This window comes from Clarias gariepinus, chromosome 3, assembly GCF_024256425.1.
Source record: "Clarias gariepinus isolate MV-2021 ecotype Netherlands chromosome 3, CGAR_prim_01v2, whole genome shotgun sequence".
In the NCBI taxonomy this organism is placed as follows: domain Eukaryota; kingdom Metazoa; phylum Chordata; class Actinopteri; order Siluriformes; family Clariidae; genus Clarias; species Clarias gariepinus.
Window position 1 is genome coordinate 25116785 of NC_071102.1, and position 27208 is coordinate 25143992.

The 27208-nt window shown below is 37.8% G+C and overlaps 2 protein-coding genes across 6 annotated transcripts in view; one reads left to right on the forward strand and one right to left on the reverse strand.

The window, feature by feature from the left end:
- kiaa1522 (KIAA1522 ortholog) overlaps window positions 1–15917 on the forward strand; it is a 40248-nt gene extending 24331 nt beyond the window's left edge. For 2 of the 4 annotated variants that reach the window (XM_053492758.1, XM_053492759.1), the window contains 6 exons: window positions 9842–9997; window positions 10116–10156; window positions 10254–10398; window positions 10693–10800; window positions 10898–14434; window positions 14570–15917. In XM_053492758.1, coding sequence (XP_053348733.1) covers window positions 9842–9997; window positions 10116–10156; window positions 10254–10398; window positions 10693–10800; window positions 10898–14418 — 3971 coding nt within the window. In that variant the 3' untranslated portion in view covers window positions 14419–14434; window positions 14570–15917. Of the gene's footprint in view, window positions 1–7380; window positions 7617–9841; window positions 9998–10115; window positions 10157–10253; window positions 10399–10692; window positions 10801–10897; window positions 14435–14569 lie in introns of those variants that run through there. The other 2 variants (XR_008357831.1, XM_053492760.1) reach the window with 2 other exon arrangements.
- Window positions 15918–17771: 1854 nt separating this feature from the next.
- On the reverse strand, window positions 17772–27165 carry yars1 (tyrosyl-tRNA synthetase 1). 2 transcript variants are annotated; one of them, XM_053492427.1, is made up of 15 exons: window positions 27084–27128; window positions 26321–26391; window positions 24494–24573; window positions 22928–23074; window positions 22564–22739; window positions 21009–21138; window positions 20809–20889; window positions 20590–20682; window positions 20325–20460; window positions 20160–20245; window positions 19238–19367; window positions 19034–19134; window positions 18721–18914; window positions 18412–18553; window positions 17772–18306 (listed from the first exon to the last, which is right to left on the reverse strand). In XM_053492427.1, the coding sequence occupies exons 3-15, from the start codon at window positions 24548–24550 to the stop codon at window positions 18196–18198; spliced, it is 1584 nt and encodes a 527-aa protein (XP_053348402.1). In that variant the 5' UTR covers window positions 24551–24573; window positions 26321–26391; window positions 27084–27128; the 3' UTR covers window positions 17772–18195. The 2 variants fall into 2 exon arrangements, with proteins under 2 accessions (XP_053348402.1, XP_053348400.1); XM_053492425.1 differs by lacking the exon at window positions 26321–26391 and having other exon boundaries at window positions 27084–27165.
- Window positions 27166–27208: the final 43 nt, after the last annotated feature.

Below are 27208 nucleotides of genomic sequence, written 5' to 3' on the forward strand. Positions count from 1 at the left end.
TCCGCACACAACTTTTATGTCAGATGCCCTTCCTGTCACAACCCTCCCATTTTTCTAACGGACACTAAATGCAGTAGTTGGTTAGTACGGCTGTGGCAACCACCGATGGCAGGGCTCAATGGAGCATCTTCAGATTTCCCAAATCAACAACCTAGAGCCTTAGCCGCCTGAACCACCGAGATAACGCCTGAATAAATGAATAAATACATTTCTCAATTTGCTCCTTTTTACTCAGCATCTTTACTCACATCCTTGCTTATTTCTGTTTTTCGAAAGATTGTCTAGCATTCATCTAAGTTAATGAATATGCTTAGTAATAATAGTTTCTAACCAACAGCCAACAGCAGATCAGCTGTCACTAAGCTGTTTGTCTGCTGGGGAACTTTAAATGAAAGACTGATACATATTGTAAATCCAGATGGAGATAAACAAGTGATGAACAGAGACAAAACTAGAAGCAAAATGGTCAACACACTGACAGCCAGTTCTGGTGTTCAACTTATAAAAACTCAAAGTTACATACAATCTGTAGTGCTTGGTAGACACAATGAGAGTGCTAAGGGATACGGCAGAATTAGAGGGTTCTATATTGAGGGTCTGGTGCCAAACTATAAAGCAGCACAAATTATAAGCTCAATATAGCTAGTGAGAGTTTTTGTGTGTGTATTTATATTTTCCTTTTAGTCTTGATTGATTGCATGTCAGGGACGACAATTTATATTCTGCAAAGATTCATTTACACTGGCATACTGACATAATGTAATCATAAAAGAGCTAGTTTTGTTTTTATCAAGTTACACTCGTTACCCTTTAAATAAATGTTTCTTTCTATCGCTTGAATTAGCCCTAAAGAAGAAAACCCAGTGAATGGCTCACTCCTGATTTTGAATGCCAGCCTCCCACTATTGTACAGATCTAAAAAAAAAAAAAAAAAAAAAGAAAGACATTGAGATATGATTTTATCCTCCACGTCTGACATTTACAGCATGGCTGATTTATGCAGTGCTTTGTTATCTGCATCTCATAGATGCACAAGAAAGCTTTTCTAATGTTTTAGCAATCTGCTCAGCATATACTTACAGAACACTGCCAGCATCCTAAATGACAATGCCCTTCAGATGTGCACTAATAAATCAACTAGATGCAATATTAAAAGAATAAGACAGCATGTTGTTAACCTAATCTCTACATATGTCATGTCTAGTCTGTACTGAGAGCAAACAATTGTGTTGTTGACTTATTAAGGAATTTTTGAAGACACATTATACTGTATTTTCATTCAATCTAAAAAGCTGCTCTTTTTTTAGTTTAACCTGTACTGGAGCCAAAGAGTAAAATGTAATTTTAGATGTTTTTTTATCTGTAAACCATCACACCAACACAACTGTGCATAAATATACTGTGTCTGTCTGCATAGAGTTATGTATTATGTACAGTATTCTTATGTCTTAAAAGGGTATTATACAGATTTATATCATAGTGCCACTAATGTTAATTAATTTGTAATACAATCATCACAATATTTTCTTTTTTTATAGTAACAACATAAATAAGGAATTGTTGGCATGTGCTGCACACGAAGAGAAGGATTGAGCATATGTAAAATAGTATATATATATATATATATATATATATATATATATATATATATATATATATATATATATATATATATATGCAAAATGTTATTTTTCTTTTCCTAAAGTGTGTATACATTTTTTACTGACTCTGTATATGTATATATATATAAACAGAGAGAGACAGAGAGAGAAAAACTTTAGTCATTCCTTTATAAGTAAAAGTTTTTTCCTTGTACAGGGAAAATATGGAAATTCTTGGTCGTGTTAATCTCGAGAGGCTATTGAAGTGGTAGAAGGCGATTAGCTTTAAAATAATGCTGGGGTATTCCTTCAGATCATGTGTTTTGAAGGGATTACAGTAAAACCATTCACCATCCACTTTCCGGAGTGATTCACCAAGAAAGGGAGTTGAGAGATACTTTTGAAAAATGATATCAGCAGCGTGAGTGTTTCCTGATCATGCCTAAGCTTATGGCTTGAATCTGAGTTTTATTTGCAGTACACCAGAAGCCACATTAGAAGGAATTTTAGCATGATATATTTTAGGTTTTAAAAAACAAAATTGCAAAACATTTCATGGCCAGAAGGGACAAGCCTGACTGATTGTCTGTCTGGATGCAAGCTATGCTCAAATGTCACTAAGATATGCACAGGAAATATCACTACTAATCAATGTCACAATTATTAATGTACTAGATTAAATGTAATACTAATGTACAGATATTAGTAGGGGTGGCACGGTGGCATTGTGGTCAACACTGTGTCCTCACCAGGGTGCAGGTTCGATTCCTACCTCGGGTCTGTGTGCGTGGAGTTTGCATGTTCTCCCTGTGCTTGGTGGGTTTCTTTTGGGTACTCCTATTTCCTGTCACAGTCCAGAGACATGAAGATTAAGCTAGTTGGTCTTCCCAAATTGGCCGTAATGTGTGTGTATGTACAGTATGTGTGTGTGTTGATCCTGTGTGTCCTGATTGGATTGGTAACCCGTCCAGGGTGAACCCACCCCACCCACCCCCTCGTTCCCTAAGTCTCCTGGGATAGGCTCCAGCCCCCTCCCCTATATCCCTGTATACAGGATAACGCGGTATAGACGATAAGTGAGTGAGTGCGGTATTGATATTAGTGAGAAAATCTAGTGAGAGAACCTTCCGCCTTAAACATGTTTGTTTTGGAAGAATAGAATTAGCATTATGTTTCTACTTTTGTACTGATAATAACTGGGTGTGCTGCTTTACAGCAGGCTAAAAACTAAAATAAGCCTGATGACGGAGCAGTATTACTATACAGACACTGTGTAGAATGGATTAGGTCAGAGATACTTCATCCCCTAGGTACCTAATATCCCTTAGGTATTGGAATGTTGCCCTGATATGTGCAATATGTCTCCTCCTATGAGCCTGGGATTTGCTTTTAACATTACTGTCTTGTTCAACATGGTTTATGTTGTCACATGGAAGATATTTAGGAGATGACGGAAATCCAGAAGTTATTATCTTGAAATCATATTTTTTTTGTTTTATTTAAGAACACTGTTGCAGGTCAAAATGCAGTACAGTAAAACAGATAAACGATGCATTATGACAAAAACAAACGAAGAAGTTTAAAACGTAAAATGTCTTTACCTGGCATACAGAGTATTCAATGCTTTCTTGGAGTGCATGATGTCCTAAATAGAAGGTATTATATGTTTCTCAGTGGTGCATTAACTAGCTATTAATACGCACACTAGATTCTCCTCCAGTGCTATTCCGATGCAGGGGAGAGGGCATGTCTGTAAATGTAAAACACACTGGAATTTTGAGGTTCTTAGAACAATGTGCTAACGCTATGTGCTCATGGATTGGGATTTTTCCAGGCGGGGTCGTGAGAGGGTGGAGATCTGCTTTGTGATGAGCTCAGAGTCAGAGCTCATCTGGCTTCTTTTCATCACCAGCAGATGTTTCTCTATCCCACTGCCTCAATCTCAGCAACACTGTCTCATGGGAAGGTGAACTCCAGACCTTTTACCAGACCTTTTTATCAGTCCTTTTACTTCTTACTTTTTTTTCTGGTAAATTCTGTTGCTTATAATAAAAATAATGGATTTTACAGTATATACAGAATATCCGATGAAAGCTGAGTGTACATGCTTATGTAAGAGTTATATGCATCAAATACTGAGAAGTTGGTTAAATGTTGCATTAAAGGAATACAATTCAATTCTGTCTGTCCTCCAATCCCACTCATTATGAGGTAAACAAACTTCTCAAGCTGTTTCCTTTGCTTAAGAGCATATCTACAGTATATACAATAAATTAGACAGATTTTTGTAAAGAAAAAGCTCTGGCCTGTTCAGTCAAAAAAGCCCACTCAAATTCCATCCCATTCCCATAAACACAAGGCGAGAGATAATTTAACATACTGCGACCACTGGTGAGACTTCTAAAAGCTTGAACAGTAGTACCACCTGGTGGACATCTCCTAAGAAAGTTATGTTAGTAACAGACATCATGTAATCTAAACCGCCTTGAACCGTTGTACTTTTGTGTAAAGTTTGTCTAGACTTTTAAATTAACTCTTAAAATGAAAACTTAGTGCTTAAATTAGATCATCTACAGTAATACAACCTTATTTTAACTTCAAAGTAATGTAAGTTATGATAAGTAATAACTGCATGATATACCTAAACATTTAGCACATTATCATGGAAAGGTCCTACTTCTACAGTATAAAACAGTGGGTTCTGGAGTATTTCCAGTTTTAAAAAGATGTGAGCAGTACAGGGACAACTATTTTGCTGGAAGGTGCACCAGGACCTTAAAAGGGAACATGGACCCATGTTACAATCATAATCTAAATGTCTGAAGCAATTTGTTTTCCAAATAAGGTGAAGTTAACCTTTACAAATGTGTGAGATAATGCTTAGGATTGTTGTTGTTGGTCTTTCGGCTGCTCCTGGCAAGGGGTCGCCACAGCAGACTATCCGGGCCGGATGACCTTCCTTACGCAACCCTTTATTTAGGCTTGGGACCAGCACTGCACCCAGTGGCTGGGAATCAAACCCGGGCCTTCCGCATGGCAGACGAAACCCTTACCACTAAGCCACCAGTGCCATTTGAGATACTGCTTTGGATTAAAATGCAAAAAGTCTGGAAAAAATGGCTGCACTACAGTAAAACATACATTCCCAGTTAAAAGTTTGGACACCCCTTCTAAATCCATGGACTTTCCTGATTTTTATTTCTTTCTACACTTTAAAACAATCCAGAATATGCATAATCTCCTTTGAACAGTTGATATTGAGAGCTACTTACAGTATGCTCTGTAAAGCCTTTATCATCTACACCACTTTATCCTGTATACAGGGTTACAGGGGGGCTGGAGTCTATCCCAGGAGACTTAGAGGCAGGGTGCACCCTGGATGGAGGGCACACACGCTCATTTACACACTATAGACAATTGGGGAATGCTAGTTAGCCTAATCTGCATGCCTTTGGACAGTGAGAGGAAACCTACCAAGCATAGGGAGAAGATCCAAGCTCCATGCACACAAACCCCGAGGCAGGAATCGAACCTGAAACCAGTAGGTGCAAGTCGACAGTGCCTAACCACTAAGCCACTGTGCCACCTATTAAAACATTCATAAATGTGAACATACTGTATAAGGTGCTGTTTATTGGTGATTTTTAAGGCTGGTAACTCTAAATTAACATTTCCTCTGCGGCAGAGGTAAGTTGTGATCTTGCTTTTTTGGGATGGTCTTCATAAGAACCAGTTGAGAGCCATGGTGATTAATGGGTTTTGCATATGCACTTGTCATTACTGTTCTTATCTCATAGTTGTAAAATCTCCAGTATTGTTCTAGAAACCAGAAAATAAACCCCAAAACAAAAACAACAACAAGAAAAAACATAAAATTAGTAGAAGGGGTCTCCAAACTTTTGACTGGTACTGTAAATCCTTTACATGTTGATATTATTAAGACTTCAGGCAGTTCAGTAAATATTATGGTCCTTAACTTAACAGTCCTTAATTGTTTTTGCAATATAGCTTTTTTTTAACTAATAAATTTTACTCTTTGTTTAAAAAATAGAGTTCTGTGTGAGCCACAGCCTAGTAATTTAGAATAAAATAGCCCTTGTGGGTCATTTGCAAAGACTGCTGTGTGGACCTGGCTGTGTATAGAAACTTGGGATCTCTTTGCTGGTCTCATAATCATGCCTTACACCCTTTATCATGTGCCAGATGGTAGCTTCAGGATCCCTGATAAATATTAATTGGGCCTGCATGAAGGGACAACAGCAACAGGACAATTTGCATGTGTTGTGTCTTGGCTTTAATTTTCAATAATAACTCCAACCGTGGATGCCCCAGTCTTTATCAATAATGCAGACCTCCACTCACAGGAATTATATACTGTACATATAACTGCACTGTACTACATATCAAGCAAATCAACTCTTTATCATCTAAGTATAACGAGTGACGTTGTTGCAGGAGTCGTCTTTCTGAGTGTAGAAGACACTGCTTGAAGGACGATAGTGAAGTGGGGCAACACCAACCACACTGATGCCTAAATAGATGCTGTAGGTGAAGAGAGATGTGAGAAGTGTGAGATTGCAATGGGAGATAAGGCAGTAAAAACAGCACACAGGCCAAAAGGATTAACTCCCTGGATAAACCTCGAGTGGGCAACACACCAATCCAAATAACTCCTTTTGTATATCTTTTTGAAATGGTGTGCCTTTTCTGCGCCAAATTCACTCGAATCCCAAACCAGTGCCAAAACCAGTGCAGCAAAAGAGGCATCGGGAGGGTGGATAAATGGTTCAATAGTGTACCCCTGCTGTTGGGGTAAAGAAAACCACAGCTGTATCACTTGCAGAGATGCATCATATGGAAAGTTGTATTGGTGATGGTGAACAAAGCTCTCACACTCTCATTGAAAGTCCTTTATTATTTCTAACTTGCAAAACATAAAATTATCACTATGACTGATGGTACTTATTTAGTTAAATTAGTTAGCACTAATTTAAATGATTAACGATTATGAAAATAAGAATGTGTTTGGTGCAAAAATAACCATGCTATATTATTATTTTTATGCTTACTATAGTACGTTTATGAACTGTAGTTATTATGGTATATCCGTTAAAAACATTACGGATTAAATAGTAATAGGATTCTTCACAGGATATTTGGATAGTTTCCCAAGGTTCCCAAGGTTCGGCCTGAAAATGCCTTTTAAAACATGGACTGTTTTGTAGGTTTATAGTATATAATAGTGTAAGTATTTAGATTTATATTTAGGCATTTGGCAGATGCTCTTATCCAGAGCGATTTACGAAAGTGCTTTGAAGTTTCTGTCATTGGATAGATCCTTACACTGGGTTACTAGGTTACTAACTAAGTAACATCAGTCAAACACTGTTGGGCGAGGTTTTTCTTGAAGGGGGAGTGGCTTAAACCAAATATCTAAGAAACAGATAGGGCTTTTACACTCTGAATCAAAGCTTTTAAAAACCAAAGAATTAAATAATGAATAATAAAAAAAAAATGTTAAAGAGTAGCCACAAACTTACCAAGAACATACACATATGGAGTTTATAGATTAAACCACAAAGGTTAAATAAACCTGGTTCTTCAGTTGGAAATCAGATACCAAGTTCAGTTAGAGTGATCAAAGGGGTAAACACAGCCAAACCCTTCAGTGGTCCAGGAGTGGTTGTGTGGGACCAAATAAGAGGGAGTTGTTTAGAGAAATGAGGGAGAGCAGGGCGGCAACTGGGATTGAAACCAAGCAGCAGCTCATATTGTTTTCACTTGGCTTATCCTTTATCAGTCTGCTGCAAATCAGCTGCCTCAGACGTCCTTTCTAGTATCTGCAGTTTACACTTCGTCATAATGCTGAAAGCAGTCAGCCTTATAAGTGGACTTTTTCGAAATATTCTGGCATTTACTACAGTGATCAAGTTGTAGATTTTTGTCTCAAGGAAAGGATGGTGGTTTTTCTGGGTAAAAAATTTCGATCGCTATTGTCGGTCTTCAAGAAGAAGGGTGAGTAGAGAAAAAAACTAATTTGAAAAACAGAAAAAAAATTAAGTTTAAAAACTTTTAAAAGTAGATGTATTTATAGAAACATTCTATATTGTTGCAAAATTTGGGTTTGTTATCATTATATTCTTTCTAGGGAATCTGGACAAGAAGCAATTCTCTAAGAAAAATAAGGCTTGTTTGATGAGAAAAATAAATAAATGTAATTTTAATAGGGGTAGTTTATTCATATTTCATAATTCTATAATATTTTACCATAATTCATTAGAATTTTTTGTGGGGTGACTTAATTTCTTTGTCTTATTTATGATTGGAACAATTACATTCTGATCATATAAATGAAAAGTAATGAATGCATATCTCTAATCACTTTTAATTGTCTCTAAACATCTGTATAGTTTAGTATTTTATCATTAAACTGAGGCAAAAGGTTTGAAAGCATGCAGGACATATAAGATTTAAAATTTTTGCTTTACTGTTTTCTTGGCTCCTCAAAGACAACTGGATTTGCCAATTCAGAAAGCCTTTTTGAAACTTTAACATAGAACATTGTCACAATGATGCTGTAATATCCTTGGTTACCCTAGCTTGGTTTATGTAGTAGACCGTATATATGTATTTTTTAAACTCTGCATAGTTTCAGAGTCACTGTCTTCACAGTTGAAGTTACGTGACACCCCCTTGGGGAAGCCGCTAATCCAGGCACTTAAAAGTCGATGCCTGGTAGACCGTTAGAGACTGTAATAAAAAGCTGAAAGGATTTCATTTAGGGAAACTTCCTTTTTAAGTAAAAGCCTTTCTTTAGGTTTGCGTCCCAATCCCTTCACAAGGACAAGAGCTGAATTTCTGTTCTCACCAAGAGTTTAAGGTACTCAGGGGGACATTAGAAAGCTGATAGGGGGGACCAGTATGAAGCTTCTTACTGTTTCCTAGACAGTGTTCAAAGGTCAACTTGAAGTTTTATGTTTCTCACTATTGTCCCACTAACAGTCACCTAGCAGTCAGGAAGCATAGCACAGTGTTGTTGCATCAGTAGCACCAGACTGCTACACTGATTAAGAACGATGTCTATTTACTTTTCTAATATCCATATTTAATTGCAGTCTTATTTCCAATTAGCATAACCAGAAACTTAAATGAAGTATCAGTGATTGAATCTTATCCATGTACTTGTAATTTTTTAAGTTCAGCTTTATTGGTCACACATACATTACTGCACAGTGAAATTATTTATTCTTTACATATCCCAGCTTCGTGTTAGTAGGCTGGGATCAGAGCGTAGGGTCAACCATTATACAGCACCTCTGGAGCAGACAGCGTTTTGGGACTTGCTCAAGGGCCCAACAGGGAACCAAGAAGGTACTCAGAACCTTAAGACACTGAGCCACCACTGCCCGACATTGTAAAATATACTGTATATCATTATGAAGTTTTCATTTATTTATGTTTTGAAACAGAATCAGCCTGATTAGGATCATGTAGGATCCGAAGAATATGACAGAAACACTGGACAGCATGCAAGTCTAGGGCAGGGCATCATTCTCACATATTCAAACCTACTTATGGGCAATTTAGCCTAGTTGACCATTTTTTATCAGTTGGATGAACCTGGGGAACCCAGAGGAAATCCTAGGAGGAAATGTTAAACTTCTCACAGATAGTTAAACCACTATACCTGAGCGCACCAACCAACCAACCAATCAAAAAAAAAAACAATAAACATCAAGTTTATGAGCCTGATTGGGTTGAACATATTTTTTCTATCCAAATATTATGTAGTTGTGAGCTTGTCTAATTGAATAAGGAGACTAATTTTACTGATATCTTCCGGGGATTGCCACTCAGTCCAGAGTGTACCCAGTCTCCGGCCGCTCAGAGGGCTAAGGCACTGAGTTATTGATCGGAATATCAGCAGTTCGTTCCCCAGCTCCACCAGGTTGTCTCTGTTGGGCCTTTGAGCAAGGCCCTTAACCCTAACTGCTTCAAGGGCGCCATATCATGGCTTACCCTGCGCTCTGACCCCAGTTACGCTGGGATATGCGAAGAAGGAGTTTAATTGTGCTGTAATGTATATGTGACAAATTAAGGCTTAACTTAACCTAAGTCTTCTGGGATAGGCTCCAGGCCTCCCATGACCTGGTATACAGGATAAAGCATATAGATGATGAGTGAGTGGAAGTGAGAATTTCACTGATATCTAACACAAGCTACTTTCTCTATCACTCCAGCTGGACAAAAGCAAGAAGAGCAGACAAAACTGACAGTACATTACACAGCCTCACAACATTTTCAGGAGAATGTGTTCATTAAAGGTAGCAGGCCAAAGTATCTGGAAGATCTGCACACTGAAGCCCAAGAAGGCCTTAAGATACTACAACAGGAGGGTGAGCATCTTATACAACTGTAATAATTGAAATCCTTAATTTTTATATACTAGCTTAAAGTATACACAATGAGTAAAACTGAGTGGTGATGTGCATGCTTTCCCACCTTTGAATACAGAGCTTAACACGGCAAGAGACCATGAGGATAATCAGCCTTTTGTAAGTTTTCTTTCCATCTAAACAGAGCACAACTTTTTATTAAAAATTTTTAGGAATTAATTTTATATATAGCCTTACTGGTTCGGTTCTTTTGCAGTCAACGCTAAGAGCACAACAAGAAAATAATGTCAACTGTGTAGAAAGAGATGGAGATCTGAGCTATGACAGCACTCCTCTTCACTCCATTACATCAGTGTCAACAGTTTCTTCAGTCTCCTCCAGGCCTGTGATAACACGTCAAGGTTGTGTACATGCCCTGCTTTATATAAGTCATAAATCATAATGAGTTGCATGGTTATGTAATAATATTCAACGATTATTGGTGTCATACAGCCTTGACCAATGGCAGAATATCATTAACCCCAAACTGATTATTTTGGGTCAGCACCATGTTGTTATGTAAAATTGTCCTATGCCTTCTAAACAATCAAAAGAAAAAAAGTAACAGTAGTAAGAATTGGAATAAGTGATTTATTTCTTTGTATTTAATTTCATTACATGTGTTAATGTATTGTTTATATTCTAACACTTGTTAGGTTCAACATTTAAGCCTTTGAATTCTGTGAAGAAGCTGGACAACCCCAGAAAAAGGAGTAGAAGAACAACAATTATGGGCATACCGCAACAGGTTCAGAAAGAACTAGGTATGTCACCAACAACTGATTTAAAAACTGTGTTGAAACCATAAATAGAAAATGTAAAACAATGTAGAAAACAATTTTTTATAAACTTTCAACACAGGTATGGACAGGGGAATTTTACTACAACTCCCAACTCATGAAGATGATGATTCATCTGGTAGAGTCATAATTCCACGAATTGATGGAGAGATGCCTCTAACAAATCATGAAGGGGCACGTGTACACCTACAGGATATTGAAGCCCTCCAGGTTTCCAGAGATGATCAACTTCTCAGGCACCACATACGTGTTGTCTACAAAGACGACTTCCTTCTAAACACCAAATCTGGAACACAAATGTCCCAGAGACCGAGATCCCTTGCTGTACCAGGAATCACAACTTCATCTGCCCTCTTGCAAGAACCACAAGGTCCTGTGATGTCTATCTCACCACAGGCTACCTATCTATCCACAATTATTCCTAACGCAATCCTACCTTGTGCAATAGATGTGATAGAAATTGATAGAGGCTGCAATCAGCGGAGTGTACGGGCAGTAAGCAAAAGCAGCTTAGCAACTGCAAGTCCAGCTTCTTCACGTTCGGGAGGTTGTGCTCATGAGGAACCAAATTCCAACAGCTCTAAATGGAGTCATACACAATCTTCTGAGACTATTGTCTCCCACCCTTCCACCACTTCCTTTAAAGGAGGCATGCCATCCTCACATGTAACTAACAGCATGAGGGAAGGCACAGATTCAAATGAGGAAGAGGTAAGTCTCAGGAGCTCAGTCAGTTGGTCAAGTTCCACCAGTAAAGCAGGCAGTCAGAGACTGGAGCAAGGGGAACTAAGCGATGTTGCGGAGGATGCACAAAACAGTCGATGGTTCTCTCGTAATCTGTCAGTAACGAAGGCTAAACTACCACCAGCACCACCAAGAAGGACATACTCTTTACATCATGAAAACCTTAAGCAAATACCAAGAGAATTGGCGGGCACAAAAGATTCGAAATACCTAGCAGCTAACAGCAGGCAACCAGATGCAGATCTCAATACAAAAGAGGATTCTACATCTTCCTACACTGAAAATAACTCTACTAAGTCTCCAATGTCACCATTTTTAAATGACTCTAACTTGATTGTCAGTCCACACAGACCAGTTCAAGACTCTACTGAAGCTCAGTCTGAATCACATAACTTTTCCCCACAGGATGTATTTGAAAGAACACTATCACCTTCAAGTGGATACTCAAGTCAAAGTGGAACACCCACCCATTCTTCGAAAGACATCTGTCCCACCTCTCCAGGTAGGCAAAAATTTAAGCCTCCAAAGCCAGAGAGGACAGGGACACGTCTTTCACCTGCAGTGTCAGTGTCATCATCCCTGGTTTCCCTGTCATCAAATGTTTCAGACCCAGCCAATCAGTTTACACATACCACACAATCACAGCAACCAAAGATCTCCCCTCCTGTAACAGCAATGAAAAATAAAGTGACGGCCCCACCTACGGCAACCCTCAGGGAATTGTTTAACATTCCCCCTCCACCTAAAGTAAAAGCACCTTGTCCCCCACCCCCTGAAACCTGGGCTCACAACAAACACACAACTGAGCTTTTATGTGGTCCAAGTCCAAGTACCCATAAGATATATGAGGTTGAAAAACGTTATGAAACAGACAGTTTAATGATAAAAAATCAGGTCATGGCAGACACCACTAACCATACTTCTGAACAAAGACAGAATTCAGAAGTTGAAACAAATGGAAACCACTTAGCAAATAAATCAGCAATGTCTGATGTAAAGGATAAGCCCATGCCAGTGAAGGAACAAGTTCCTCCGAATGAAAGGGAAGAGCATGGAAATTCAAAAGAACAAAGAAGGGAGCAGGAAAGTTTCAAAGATTCCAAGACGTTACAGGCAGCAGATAAGGTTAATCAAATTTCACTCTTAAAAGAGCAATGTCATGTTAGTACTGGTAGTTTGCCAGAGACGGACTTTTCAACCCAAGAGACAGAAAGAACTGGCACGGAGGACCAATGTTTTGCCAAAAAATACACTGAGATCCTTAAACACAAAACCACAGTTCATTTAAGTGTAGAAAGTCCTAGTACCATTGTTATTTCTCCTTCTCCACCTCCTGAACATTCTCCTTCTCTACCAATTTCTAAAATATCTTCAGTATGCACATTCTCTGAATTATTACCAGAGGAAGCAGCACAGCCTGAGATGGAAAAAGAACCCCCTACTCTGGAGCCTTCCTGGCCTCCACCACCACCACCTATGGATGTGTCATCAGACTTGGTATTTGAAGGACAGGATGAGGTAGACTTCCCTCCACCTCCACCACCAGACATGCAAGAATCATTTACAGTCATGTCAGAGCCCTACATGGTAGAATCCCCAGGGCCCGATTTATCAGATATAGTCAGTGACACTGAGAAAAATCCAGAGCCACAAATTATTCAGAGCACATCATTAGTAGAAAAAACATTAAATGACTCTCTACCTGTTGACAGCATTGCAAATGTGTCAGATGAAAAACTGCTCGATCAAACACATGCAAAACCACAATCCTTTGAGAATGTTTCACAAGTTTGCATTGATCTAGTTGACTCACAATCTACTGTACCTTCTGAAATTTCTCTGAAGTCCTCCATATCACAGGATATACCTTTACAATCTCTGCCTCAAGAAACTCCCCTTCCACCTCAACATGATTCTCTAAATCAGCCAGCCATGTTACCCGATGGTTTATCAACGCAAACATCAAATTCTCCTGCAGTCTCTACTGATTTGAAAATGATACCTCCGCTTCCAATAGAAGATCAGTTCACAGTTAACTTTAAAAGACAAACAAGTCTTCTAAGTAAAGACAGCAGATGCAAAGGACCTTCAGCCACACAGAAATGTGCACCTGTTCCGAAAGAGGATGCAAACATTCCCCTTGTCACACCTTCCCTACTCCAGATGGTGCGTCTACGAACTGTAAATGTTGAAGACCAAGCTAACCTTTCATCACAAGAAGGTACAGTTAATACCGAGACCACTCCAGACGAAGACCTGTCTGGTTCTGGTCAAGTAACTCCACGAAAACCTATCCGCAAATCTTGCCTAAACTCTCCAGTGAAGTCATCCCCTGCTGTACTCCCGGGTCCTTCCATGCGCCTTCAAGAGGCTATACGGATGAAAACAGCGGCAATGTCTTCCAGTTGCTTCCCAGCAAGGCCCAGTCTTCGTTTGCCAGCCCCTACTGCAAACAGCAACGATGTGCCTGTACTGTCCTCTAAGACCTCTGATGATTGTAAGTCTCCTGCCTCTACAGCCAGCTTCATTTTCTCCAAGAGCACAAAGAAAGTTGTTATTGAAACAGCCACATCTCCAGAGGCCCAGGCCAGTCTCAAGCAAAGCCTTGCTGCAGAGCTTATGCAAATTTCTGATCAGCATAAAGCAGTGGTTACTAATGGAACAAAGAAGCATCACAAGGTGCCACCACCTGTTGCAAAGAAACCAGTAAATGCAACATGTCCATCAGAAAAAGGTGGAACTGTCACTAAGAATGCAGTAATGGGCTCTTCAAGTATGCAGAAAAACAGAGTAGCATCTAATCATCAGACCGACAGAGTGCAACCTGCAGGCCAGTAAGTGCCCTTCACCACAGGTAATTAATAAATAAAAAAATAAAGAAATAAAGAAATACACGGACTTAATGTTGTATTTTGATCCATGAATTTTTGCATTTGTTATTTTATGCATTTAAAGGGTTTTGGACTAAATGCAAACATCTTTTTTTCAGGTCAAGAGAAGACAACACGGTGTCTCGAGTAATGCTTCAACACAAGAAAAACATAGTTAGCAAAGACAATGTGTAGCGCTTATGGACATTGCCACTGTTCTACTGTAAAAGCCTTAGCCTGATCACTGTGTTCAGATTTATGCAAAAAAAAAAAAAAGCATTGGATTTGGTTCCAATTCTTTTGATACAAAAGCTTTACTGTCGCTTTGGCGTATTTTTCTACACAATAAAATTGGTCTCTCTTTGCAAGTTATAAAACCACCCCATGTTATTAATGGTTTTAGATCTTGTAAATTCCCAAGTTTATTCTTTTACTGCAATGTTAATTTTTCATGTAGTGGTTCCATGGGTAGTAGTCACTGCTGATCAAAGACCTTCATCCCCAAAAATATGCATACTGTTTACACTACACGGCCAAAGGTTTGTACACACCTGACCTTCTCATCCTTACAGTATCTGCTCTTTAAACATTCTATTTTAAATGTATTCCTTGTCATTATAACCTTCACTTTTCTAGGAAGGCTTTCCACTCGGTTTTGGACCTTGGCTATGGAGATTTACATACATTTAACCACATGATCATCAGGGAAGAGGCCTGGGGTGCACTCAGGGGCATTGTCATGCTGGAACATGTCTGAGCCCCTTAGTTCCAGTAAAAGAAATGAAAATTTTACAGTATACAAAGGCATCTTATACATTTGTTTGCTTTAAAATTTATAGCAACAGTTAGGGGAAGAACCACATATTGATGTGATGGTGAGGTGTTCACATGCTTTTGGCCATATAATGTTTATATGGGTTGGCAGATGCTATGCTAATACATTTTAAATATGTATTGTATTTACACATTAATCCATTGTATTTGAATCTTACAGAATTGGCCTCCTGCATCTGTATAATTGTATATAACATGATACACATGCTTCAAAAACAGTATATTCTGAACATGCTTGGGAGACTAGATTAAGGTTTATTACATTAAATCATTAATCACTTTTTTCTTTAAAAAAAAAAAAGCACTTTGCAAGCTCCAAATGCTGAACCATTTCTAAAGAAATGACAGAGGCAGTTAAATTTCTGTATGTTCCCTGTAAAATTGAGATAGAATATAGCTGCTTCTTCTGTTAATATTACAGCACAAATAGTATTGACACTTTGAGAACCAAGTTGCATTAAAATATTTGTCTGTTTAAAGTATTTGGCGATGTTTGGTTTATAAGGTAAATCTTGATTTAGTATTAGCCTTATGAAGCCTCTTTTACACTTTTTTCTTTTAAACTTATTTTAGTAAGTTATACCACTTCAACACCACTGAGTATTTTCCAGTATTCAATTATATGCAATGTATTTTTTCTCTATTCAAGTAAAATATAATTTCATATTCTTTGAAACTTGTTGGTCTGAATGCATCTTTTGACTTTTATTTCTTGTTAATTTGACCTTTCGTCTTTTCCATTGTGTAACAAAAATTCCTTGATCTGCTTTAAAGGGAGATATCAAAATGGAAAAATGGAAACAACAACTATTATTATTATTATTATTATTATTATTATTATACTTTACATATAATTTATAAGTAACAACATGCATTGAAAATCACAGGACTTCCTTGATGGTAAAGTCATGTGCGAGGGCAAATTCTCCAAACTAAAAGCAAGTTAAGATAAATGACAAAATTTTGCTAATTTAAAATCTACGGTTGTAAATAATGTGTGTATAACATACACATGGTATAATATTTTGAAGTATGGTTATATATCAAGTATATTAAATATAATTTTGGTTGTTCTCTTCAACTAAAAGAGTTCATTAGACAGGAATGAATCATTTTACAAATAAGAGAACAAAGTCATGCTTCATATGTGACTAACTGAACTTACCAACTGTTGGTAACATATACCATGTAGGTTTAGACCACAGTGGGCATTAGGGTTCCTGATAAATCCAAGAAGATTATTCACCCCTGCCCTAGTTTACTAGTTCCTGGTTTGAAACATGCTTCTTTTTTACTTAGTGGTCTACTATTGATGCATTTCTGGTCACTTGAGAGGTGGACCCTGCTTGCACTCTCACCTACCATTGCCTATGGATGATGTAACTAGGGATGCACCAATGGTGAAATTCGAGGCAAGTACAGATAATCATGTTTTAAAAAATAAACATGTGTACAATAGCTGATCTATTTTTTAATTATTATGTATTAGCTCTTTTTGCCAAGGAAACAAAGAAATCTTCATTATACTATGTTTGAATTAGTTCAAATTTAATAGTTTAATAATTATTATTTGAGCATATCTACATAAGGTTAAGGACCTAAAATGTCTCACAAAATGCAAAAAAAGTAATTATATATTATATGAACTTGAATACCGATTTGTCCTTAAGACTGACAAAGTAAGGCTTATACGCCTTTGACACGAATAAACAATGTAAAGCATACCCATCCACGTGACTAAATCCCTCCCCTTTTCCCACACCATAGTGCTATAGTGTGGCCAAAAACCATAATCGCACCTAAGTGAAATGTTGTCTCTGTGCCTTTAAATCACGAGGGGAATCACAGACCCAATTTTGTCAAAATTGTATTGGACTGGGAACTCTGTTTTGTTGAGGATTTTCTAAAATTAGGATTATTTCCCATTAGGTCATCTTTACAGGACAGCCATTTTCTATGATCATGTTCCCAGACTGATTCATTGAAAACAGTGAGGCCGACTCATTTCTCCCGCACCCGCACTTTAGTATACTGGACTTTAGATATTTTACACATTTACTCACACACTGAAAATATTCTATGTAATTGTAAATATCGGTATCGGGTGCACTGCAGTGTCTATTTTTTGTACAATACATGTGCACCACTTCTGTGATTGAACCCGGAAGTTCGTTTGTATCTGCGGAAATCTGTAACTCGAATGTTCGTAAGTCAGGGACTACCCATAAAGGAATTTTGCTGCATATCATATTGTGTATGGTTGTGTACAGTATGTGACAAATAACATTTGAATTTGAACTGAACCATAAGCTACAATACTCATCGCGGTTTACTTCAGACATTACCAAAGATACTAGCATTGGCACCCACTATTAATCAATATGGAAAGGCAAAACCTCCAGATGTACTGTTCATTAGTCATCTCACCAGCCATCATATCTTCAGCAGCTGTTTAACCGTTTAAAACAAAAATGAGAAACATCACACTTCTTCATTGAATATATTTATTTTATATGAGTCTGGTTATCATTATGATATTGTATCTCAGAAGCTACTGCTTTCCTGTACTTTGACTGTACTCATATCTTCATTTACTCTTCATTTAAAGGAAAATGAGGTGACTTATGATGTCATGTCATACAAGAAACAGTCATGAAAAGTAACACGTATTACCTAATCCAAACACGGGCCATTATGGACAACAGTACAATCAGAGTTTCAGCATGGTGTTGAGACAAAGTGCTTTTAGCCTTCCTCTCTAGCAAGTGACATAACAGTATGTAAGAGATGAACAAGTTTAATGAAGACACTATTTTGAAGTAAAGAGTAACCATTTGGTAAAGCCCTGAATGATGTCCATTATAATGTAAAGTTTTACAGATTAGTTGTTTTGAAATCACAGACAGAATATTTAGCAAATGCTACCACCCTTTAATGTTTTACAGGTGATTTTTCCTAGCTTAGTCATCAAATCTTTCTTGTTCCACTGAGCTATACGGTCATCTGAGATCTTCAGGTCCACCTAAGGAGATACAGAGAGATGTGTAAAAAAAAAAAAAACCTCAGTATCCTGCCCACTATTTTCAACACAGGGACATATTATGCTTTAAACTTCACTTTTACATACCTGGATCTTTTCAAACACCTTCTTCTTTGGCTTGAGTTCATCATCTGGTGTCCCTGATAAATACCCATCTACGAAGACACGTTCTCCTGGCGCTGATCCTTCAGGCGGATCCAAAGGCTCTATTCTTTTGGGCTCACCATCACTGTTGCATAAGATGAAAACAAAAACGTGACTTAGCACCCACTACTTTATACATTTAAAATGTTAAAACAAGTCTATGAAAATGTGAGCCAGACACCACCGTCATTATTACATCCAGATTTTTTTCAGAAAAGTGCTTGTTCAAATTTATATATGGGCAATACTCACACTGATGCACAGAGCAGCATAGCCTGAGACTCGATCCCCCGCATCTTCTGAGGCTTCAAGTTGCACAAGACTACAACATGTCGGTCCTGTAGCTCCTCCTGGGGGATGTAAGCCACAAGCCCACTCACGACAGTGCGAGGCTGCTCTTCTCCAACATCAATCTTCTCTAAGTAAAGGGTGTCTGCATCGGGATGCTGTAAGAGTTGAAGATGAGAATTAAAACGCAATAAACATTAAATCACTGTTGTGCTCCTTAATAAACACTCAATACTCAGTGAAACTGTTATAATTAAAGCTAGAAATCAAATCATACCTTTCCAACACTGACTACTTTTCCCACTCGGAGATCAAGTCTGGATGGGATGATCTCGTCCTCATCTTCTGTTTTTTTGGGGTTCCCTTTTGCTGCACTCTCTATCAAACAGTTACAAACTCTCCATCAGGGTGAACAAAAGCACATTACTTTTAAAATTAACATTTTGTGTATACTATGCCTTTGTTTTTTTATTATACCTACTGGTTTTGGAGGGATAGGCTGTACTGGTCAGTTTCTTCAACTCTGGTGTCTCAAACTTTTTCCTGATGGGATCCAGAAGCTTGTTCAGCGCCACCTCTACTGACGCCTTTAAATCACCAGGATGGATTTTCTATGGATCAAATGTTCAATATTGGGTTACAGAAGACACACCGAGCACAATATACATTTACCTTTAAGTAAAATATAAATGACAACAAAAGTCCTAACTGGACAGAAATATCTGAGAGTAGATAAGTAGATAATTGTCTGCCAAAGACGAGCAAAGACTCCCCCCCCACTTCACACACACTTGTAAACAAAAGATATACACAGCGCCTGTGCGCATAAATGCAAACACTTATCTGTTGAGATTTATTTTCACTTTTGTTTTAAAGGTAAAGTGCAGGTTAATTTGTTTTATTTTTATTTCATATTTTGTGTTAATTATTTTTATGTATTTATTTTTTGGGCTGTGGAATGAGTAATTCGAGTTTACATTATTTCTTAAGGGAAAATTCTATTTGGTTTACCATAGATTTGGAATACGAGCCCACTTCCAGAATGATTTATGCTTGTAATCCAAGGTTCCACTGTACTTCCAAGATTTTTTTTTCTCCACCATCCATGTCGAGTGACATCACACTGAGTGAAATCGTATTGTGCAGCAGCAGGTTTTTCCAGCATCCGCGGCTTTATAGAGGTCTTAACATAAATACCCGCCATATTCTACAATTATGTCATAGTGGTATTGGTATGTCCCCTCTACTCAGGGTGGGGGAAAGGGCACACGGTGCTTGGCAACTAACTACTCATCGTTGCTAGCAACTATATTTCGATTCTGAAATTATCATTAAAAAGTCTCTACAGAAATACAATCTTACAGAAACGTACAAAACCACAAAAAATGAGGAACTTGACCTACCTCCTCGGCGAAGTCTTTCTCTACCTCATCAAACGATGTGTAAACTTTGTCCCCGCCCCATTTAGGATCTCGTTTAATCACAAACTCTAGAAAAAGATCAATTATGAGCCATTTTATTTATTTTATTTATTTATGTTGTTTAATTTTTCTAACATCGTGACTCACCAGAATGCAGCGGGAAGAGGACGTGCTTGACAAAAGACAGGACTCCGTTGTTTTGGATATTGCCAGGTTCACAGAAGGCCTTCTTCAGTTTCTTCTTTACATCCTCTTTCTTATCAAGAAGGTCTATCTTAGATTCCTGAAATTACAAAAGCAGAAGTATTAAGGTGAAATACTTTTATTTTATTTCCAATAATCCTCGAAGATCGACAGTACTCTGTTCTCAGGTCTCCTGGTACGGCTTTAGTTAAACAGGTCTGCAGCTCACCTCTTCAGAAGAGCTCATCTTGGTTCCGGTTAGGCCGGGCACCATGGGGTTCATCAAGTGGATTCGTTTAGCATAACCTAGAGATGGAAGGTACTGCAGGAAAAGAGAAAAATTCTTTATTTAATATCAGTGTAACTGTACATACTGCAAGCAACATAGAGAACGTGATGTGAAGAATAAATGGTTTGTCAAGACAATAAAAAGCGTAGTGATTTATACCTTTTCAGCCAAAGTGAAGATCTTCCTCTGGTCTACTCCACCAAACTGAGCATCCACCTTTAAGTACTCCTCATCCAGGGCCTAAAATAGCAAAACTAATCTCAGCATTCTTACTTTAAATTTAACAGAGCTAGTGTAGAAAGAACTGTACACAAGCTTTACATGTGCAGTCTCAGTTCCAGCTAAGTGAAGTTACACACCTGTAATCCAGGGTAGAGCAGGCCGCTCAGGAGAGGATGCTCCACCTGCTTCACGACTTCAGCCCCTGCCTTCTTCGCATCGTGCTCAGTCACCATGGACGAGAGCCGGTACACATCTAGCGTGTACTCCCTGAACAAGAGTGTGGTGAGACAGGGTGCAAATATTTACTTCAGGGGAAAGAAATTGGTGCAGCAGTATCGCTGCAGCGTTAAAGCTCCAGAGTCAATCCTGAACTCATGGTGCGTTCCCATTATGAGTTCTCCACTTCATATCCAACTTTCCAAAAAATATACAATACTTTATATCAAAAGTCTTGATCCATATTCTTATACTATTTCAATTTCATTATATACACTAAAAATATATACACTCTAACTCAAGGCATAAACCAGTAAGTAAATAGGAGCAGATAATAAAATATGATAAGGGTGATTTGATCAGTATATTGGTGATGCTGAATGGTTGGAACAGATCAGAGGGGAAATAAGGTTGCTGCTGAGGAAGAACTAGTTTTTAAATTGTATCTTTAATCATTTAAATTAACTCTACCTAATGTATATAAATCTAACATAAAGAATGCAGGGAATGCATGATTACGCTGACTAGGATAAAATGCTCACCAAAAATCAAAGAAATCATTTTTCTTTCAATGATAAAGCACCGCTTTTCATGTGCATACACATGTTGAGATTTTTTTTTTCCCAAAGGGGAAAAAAAAACACATTGTATGATACTTTCTCTTTTTGGTTTACATTAATGATCTTACCTTTTCTATAAATTTTCTTTATTGTGTGTTTTAATCATTGATGTGTGTGTGTGTGTATGTTGAATCCTTAACACTGACTGGCGGATTTATATAACCTGTTTAAAGATTCCAAACAGTGGCTTGTTAGTTGTATTCATGTTTATGTTTATAATTAAAGAAAAATAAATAAATAAAATGTCTTTGCTATATGTCTTTTCTATTGTAGATTTTCAGTTAATAAAAAAAAAACAGTAAACAACCTCGAACAGTAGATTCTCAAAAAACACACACACATAACTGTCAATGATAAATGCAACATTGCGATACAAAATTAATATGTACATGTAGCTGCAAGTACTGTAATGTTATTTTCTAGTTGCTATACAAAATTTGTCCACTAGATGGCAGTTCAATAAGCTCTTAAATAAAGCTTCATGAAATGAACCTTCTGGTGAAGCGAATGGCTGGGAAGACTCGACACCTAAAGGCACCTCTATTTCTGTGGATGTTAGATTTTTTTTTTCCTTGTTGCAAAACATTCATCATTGTGTGATGCTTTCGTTAGCGCAGAATCATTATTCACAATCAGCAAAATTGGCAGAATTCACAGATTGGCAAAATTCACCAGTCAGGCATTTTCATTGCAGGCAAACAGACCCTCCAAGTGATTCTGCCTGAGTCTTTGTCCTAAATAAACTATTTATTACATGCAAGCTCTATTTGGATAGAACGAAAGTGAGCAACCACCCCCATATGAATATAATTACTTCTTAGTACATGGCAAGTGTCTTGTATCTTGAGTCTTTTACCTGCTCAGCTGGTAGTCCGTGCCTTTAACGAATTTGAGTTTATCCAGAGGCACACCGATACTCTCCAACATGGCCTTAATGACCTGCTCATAGTATTGGACCCGGAGCTCCAGCAGCTCCCAAGGCGCCTTCATGTTATCCAAGTAGGCATGAAGGTCAGCGAAAAGGATGGTCACCTACCAATCACAAGCGAGACATAAAAATGCGGCCACATTAATAATGCACAGTCGGACACCTATCAATAAATAACATTTTCAGTTCCAATACACAGACATAAATCAATCGAAGGTAATAAATGCAAATGCTGATAGATGTCGAAACAGAAATGAGTGCCTGCTGAATGAGCCTTAAGCGCAGAACCCACCTCACAGCCAGCCTTCAGGAAGTCTGCAATCTTAGACATGGGGACAAAGTAGGCGACATGAGGCTTGCCTGTGGTTGCTGTGCCCCAGTACACCTTCAACTCTCTTTCCTTGAGAATGGGCTTCAGCTTCTCCTCCCCCAGAACCTCCTGAACATATAGAGACACAATTGTTTTGTTCACATTTTTCATAACGATGCATTTTTCCTACAATCAAGAAGTTGTGGCTATTTGAGAATTGTAACAAAAAAAGATACATGTACAGTATAACATGTATAACATTGCAGTATATATATTCATATACAAGTTAGCTAAAATTGTCGTACAGTGGAACCTTGGATAATTAGTTCCGGAAGTGGGCTCGTATTCCAAAACACTTGTAAACCAAATCGAATTTTCCCATAAGAAATAATAGAAACTCTAATTATTCATTCCACAGTACCCCCCCCCCCCCCAAATACATAAAAATAATTAACACAAAATATAAAGTAAAAATAAAACAAATTAATCTGCACTTTACCTTCAAAAAATAAGTAAAAATAAATCCCGACAGATAAGTGTTTCCGTTTGTGCGCGCAGCCGCTGGGTGTGTGTGTGTGTGTGTGTGTGTGTGTAAATCTAAAGCTCCCCTCTCCCCCTTCTCGTCTAACACAGTTACCTTTCCTCCACTCTTTTAACACACGCGCGCGCACACAACGGAAACAGTGTTTTATCGGAAAAATAAAAAATCTCTCCAATGACACTTGATTGAACCACACACTAACGGAATCACTGCTGTAAAGTAAAAATAAAACAAATTAACCTGCACTTTACCTTTAAAAAGGATCGCGACAGAGCAGTGTTTCTGTGTAGAGCAGAGAGAAAGTGTGTGTGTGTGTCTGTGAAGGCGAAAGTAGGAGGGGTCTGTGTGTGTGTGGCACGGTGTCCAATGACGCACACAAACACAAAGAGCAGGCTAAGCCTTGATCAGAGAGAGAAAATGGATCTTTAACCTCTCTAATGAGACTTGCTTTTGCTTTACACATGCATACAGACACAAAATAAAATGTTTTACACGCACAAACATGGTCACAATGTTTTAGTAAACAGTACACGCGTGCACGGATGTTGATTATACTAGTAAGAGATGCGCACTAAGACCCAGCAGGGGAGACGATTACCCACAATTCTCCAGCGCAAGAGAGAGAAAAACCGCTGGCTCAGTTGTGATCACGTGACGCTTGCCGTCAAAATAAGAAGCGCATGCGTGATACATGATACTCAGTACTCGTAAACCAAGATTTGTTTGTTTTCCCAAGTAAAAATTTATTAAAAATCTTTGCTCGTCTTGCGGAACACTCGCAAACCGCGTTACTCGCAATCCGAGGTTTCACTGTATTTACAATGTTTTAAAAATGATTTTAGAGGAACTGCAACAAATTTGCCAACTCAAATGCAAACGTATAGAAATTAACAAATAATTTTTTGGAGTTATTGTTGCGAGACAGGAATTTGTACACAAAAGAATCGCAATACATTACTGAAACATTCCTTCCTCCATCACTAAGGATTTGCCTAATGTTTTCTTACCTGCAGGTTTCGGGTGATGAGGTTAAACTTCTCATCGGGACTGAGTTGTTCGTCCATGGTGCCCCGCCTTCCTTTACTCACTGTAATGTTCAGAAAAGCAAAAAATAAATAAAATTTGATTATATTAAATCAAATATAATTTGTTCTTCACCCTCCGTCCAGATTTGGCCTTTGTCAGAGTTCTAAAGCCATATTTTAAAAACATCCTGCATTATTTCCAAAATTCAGAAACGTCAGTACTGAATGATAGAATCTGGGTGTACACAGTGTGGGAGTTCATTAGAAGCTGCATCACTGCATTAAGAACAATGGAGGCACATACTGTAAGAATGGATGATACATCGTGTGTTAAATACTTAATAGTAAAAGGTGGAAATAAACTAACTGGTATTAGTGCATTAATGTTCAATAATGCATTGTAAAGATTTAACCACAAAGCTTTTATACCTCTCTTAGACCTGAAAGTGTCATGGCTGCAAAGCCTAACATGTTAATGTTTTAATGCATTGTTTCTACAGTAACTAATAATTCACAGGGGATTATAGAGGCAGATGTTGGTCGTAATCTAAAGCAGTAAAGCGATCAAAACCACAATGCCATATAACAAAAAGAGCACTGTCTATTCATTGAGAAGGTAAAGGTTCTATAAGAAGATGGTTGTTCCAGTGTCAGCACGGTGTAATTGGAAAATTAGCTCTCTCTGAATAAGCCTTCAGGATAGAAGAGTTTATGTTTTTTAGATTTAAAAAAGAATGTTGGCAACATTACAAGCTGCATTTATTTGTCTTATTAATTTCAACAGATTACAACCATAACGTGTTAACAGGAACTACCCAGCAAAACATTTCAGGATGCTTTTTGTAGGCTGTTGAAGAAGCCTCGGCTCATTATGATTGAGACAATGGATGGTAGAAAATGATATTTTAGCAAGTGAAAATATCTTGAATATGTTTACATTTATTTATACTTTCTTAAACCAGGATAACAACAAATTAAATATAAGATTATATAATAGTAATTATTATTAAATTTAAGCTCTTTTTCTGCTTTTTGCAGTATGTTCCCAGAGAACGCATCATGCAACAGTTCACAAAACATCTCCTATGAAAACGGCATTTTCTCTGTCTATCCTAAATATTTAATGTTGTTGTTATAGAATGCATAATCAATAAATAATACATCAAAAATAACCAGTCTTTTTTTTTATTCAACAAAAACTTACAGTTAGGTCAGTTAAAACATTAAGCCCAATAGTGTGTAGCTTCCCCTAGTGCTGACTCCACTAGTGTGTGCTGTGGTGTCTGACACCAGAATGTTAATGGCGTCAATCAAACTTGTTTGTCTGGTGAATCTGGATCTGAAGGGTTTGGAGGCCAGATCAACAACCATGAACCTCTTTGCATATTAATCTCCATACTGTACATGGCAGGCTGTGATGCACTGGGTGTTCTGTTACCTTTCTATTATGGCAGGCAATGACTTTGTTTCAGCAATTTGTGTTACATTGGGCTTTTCTGTGGATCTGATCTCATCAGACCGGACGGGATGGTCTTTGGTCCCCATAAGCATAAATGAGCCTTTTTTGCCCATGATCCTCTCACTAGTTTGCTGGTATATAATTGATAATAGGGCTGAAACGATTCATCGAGTAACTTGAATAATTCGATTACAAAAAAATGATAGAGAATCTTCTGCCTTTTTTCTTTTAATTAATTTTAAAAGCTTGCATTATGTTTTTGCACAATTATTTGTTGACAGCGCGCTTTTGACAATGTGCGCTTCCGGATGCAAGCCGCCAGTAAACACCAGCGAAGAAGAAGCGCTTACCTCACCCAAAAAGCGGAAGGAGACACAAACAGTTAGCTGTGTATTGATTTGAGGGAGCGCTCTCTTGCGGGCTGCAAAAATGAAGGGATACAAAAATATCAGTGATAGTTTTTTTTTTGGATACTTAAAGTCATTTGAAATTGACTTTATTTTCTAAATTGTTTTTCTTATATATTTTACATTGCTGTTTAACTAAGCAAAATTACATTTTATCTGATTACTCGATTAAATTTTTTGGCAGAATACTCGATTACTAAAATATTCGATAGCTACAGCCCTAACTGATTATGTTTATGGGAGGAAACCGGAGTACCCTGAGGAAGCCCCACCATACACGGGGAGAGCATGCAGGCGGGAATCACACCCGGACCCTAAAGATAACCAATACGACACCATGAAATAATTCGTCTAATGGTTTTAAACAGATTTGGGTTTGACCCTGACAAGAATTCCTTCACACGATCCTACTGCACTTTCTTCGTTTTCTTGCGTATTTCTGATATTACATCACCTACATTGCACATAATATCTAATGCTAAAGACTAATCAATAAATAATACATAAAAATCAGGGTTAAACCTGTCGATCCTTCATTCATTCTCCATATGTCAAAGCTAAAAGATCGCATCCACACTGCTTAACATTAGATGCTCGATGCTCAATACATAACTGTGTACATAAAATCACACACATTTATATATATATATATATATATATATATATATATATATATATAGGTAAAATATATATTGTAATATTGTACCTGATCCTCTGTGATGTTGGAAAACGTGTAGCTTAAGCCGGTGACAAAACTGTTCCGGGTGTGTTACGTCATCTATTTCAAAATAAAAGTTTCTTAACGTGAAATAACAATTATAATCGTTTCTT

What these genes read in the sequence shown, in the direction of transcription:
- yars1 (XM_053492425.1), bottom strand. Translation starts at nt 24,550, where the DNA reads ATGGACGAACAACTCAGTCCCGATGAGAAGTTTAACCTCATCACCCGA. An exon ending in TCATCACCCGAAACCTGCAG is followed by an intron (nt 23,075 to 24,493) that starts GTAAGAAAACAT and finishes CTATATGTTCAG; the next exon opens with GAGGTTCTGGGGGAGGAGAA. An exon ending in TCCTGAAGGCTGGCTGTGAG is followed by an intron (nt 22,740 to 22,927) that starts GTGGGTTCTGCG and finishes TGTGATTGGTAG; the next exon opens with GTGACCATCCTTTTCGCTGA.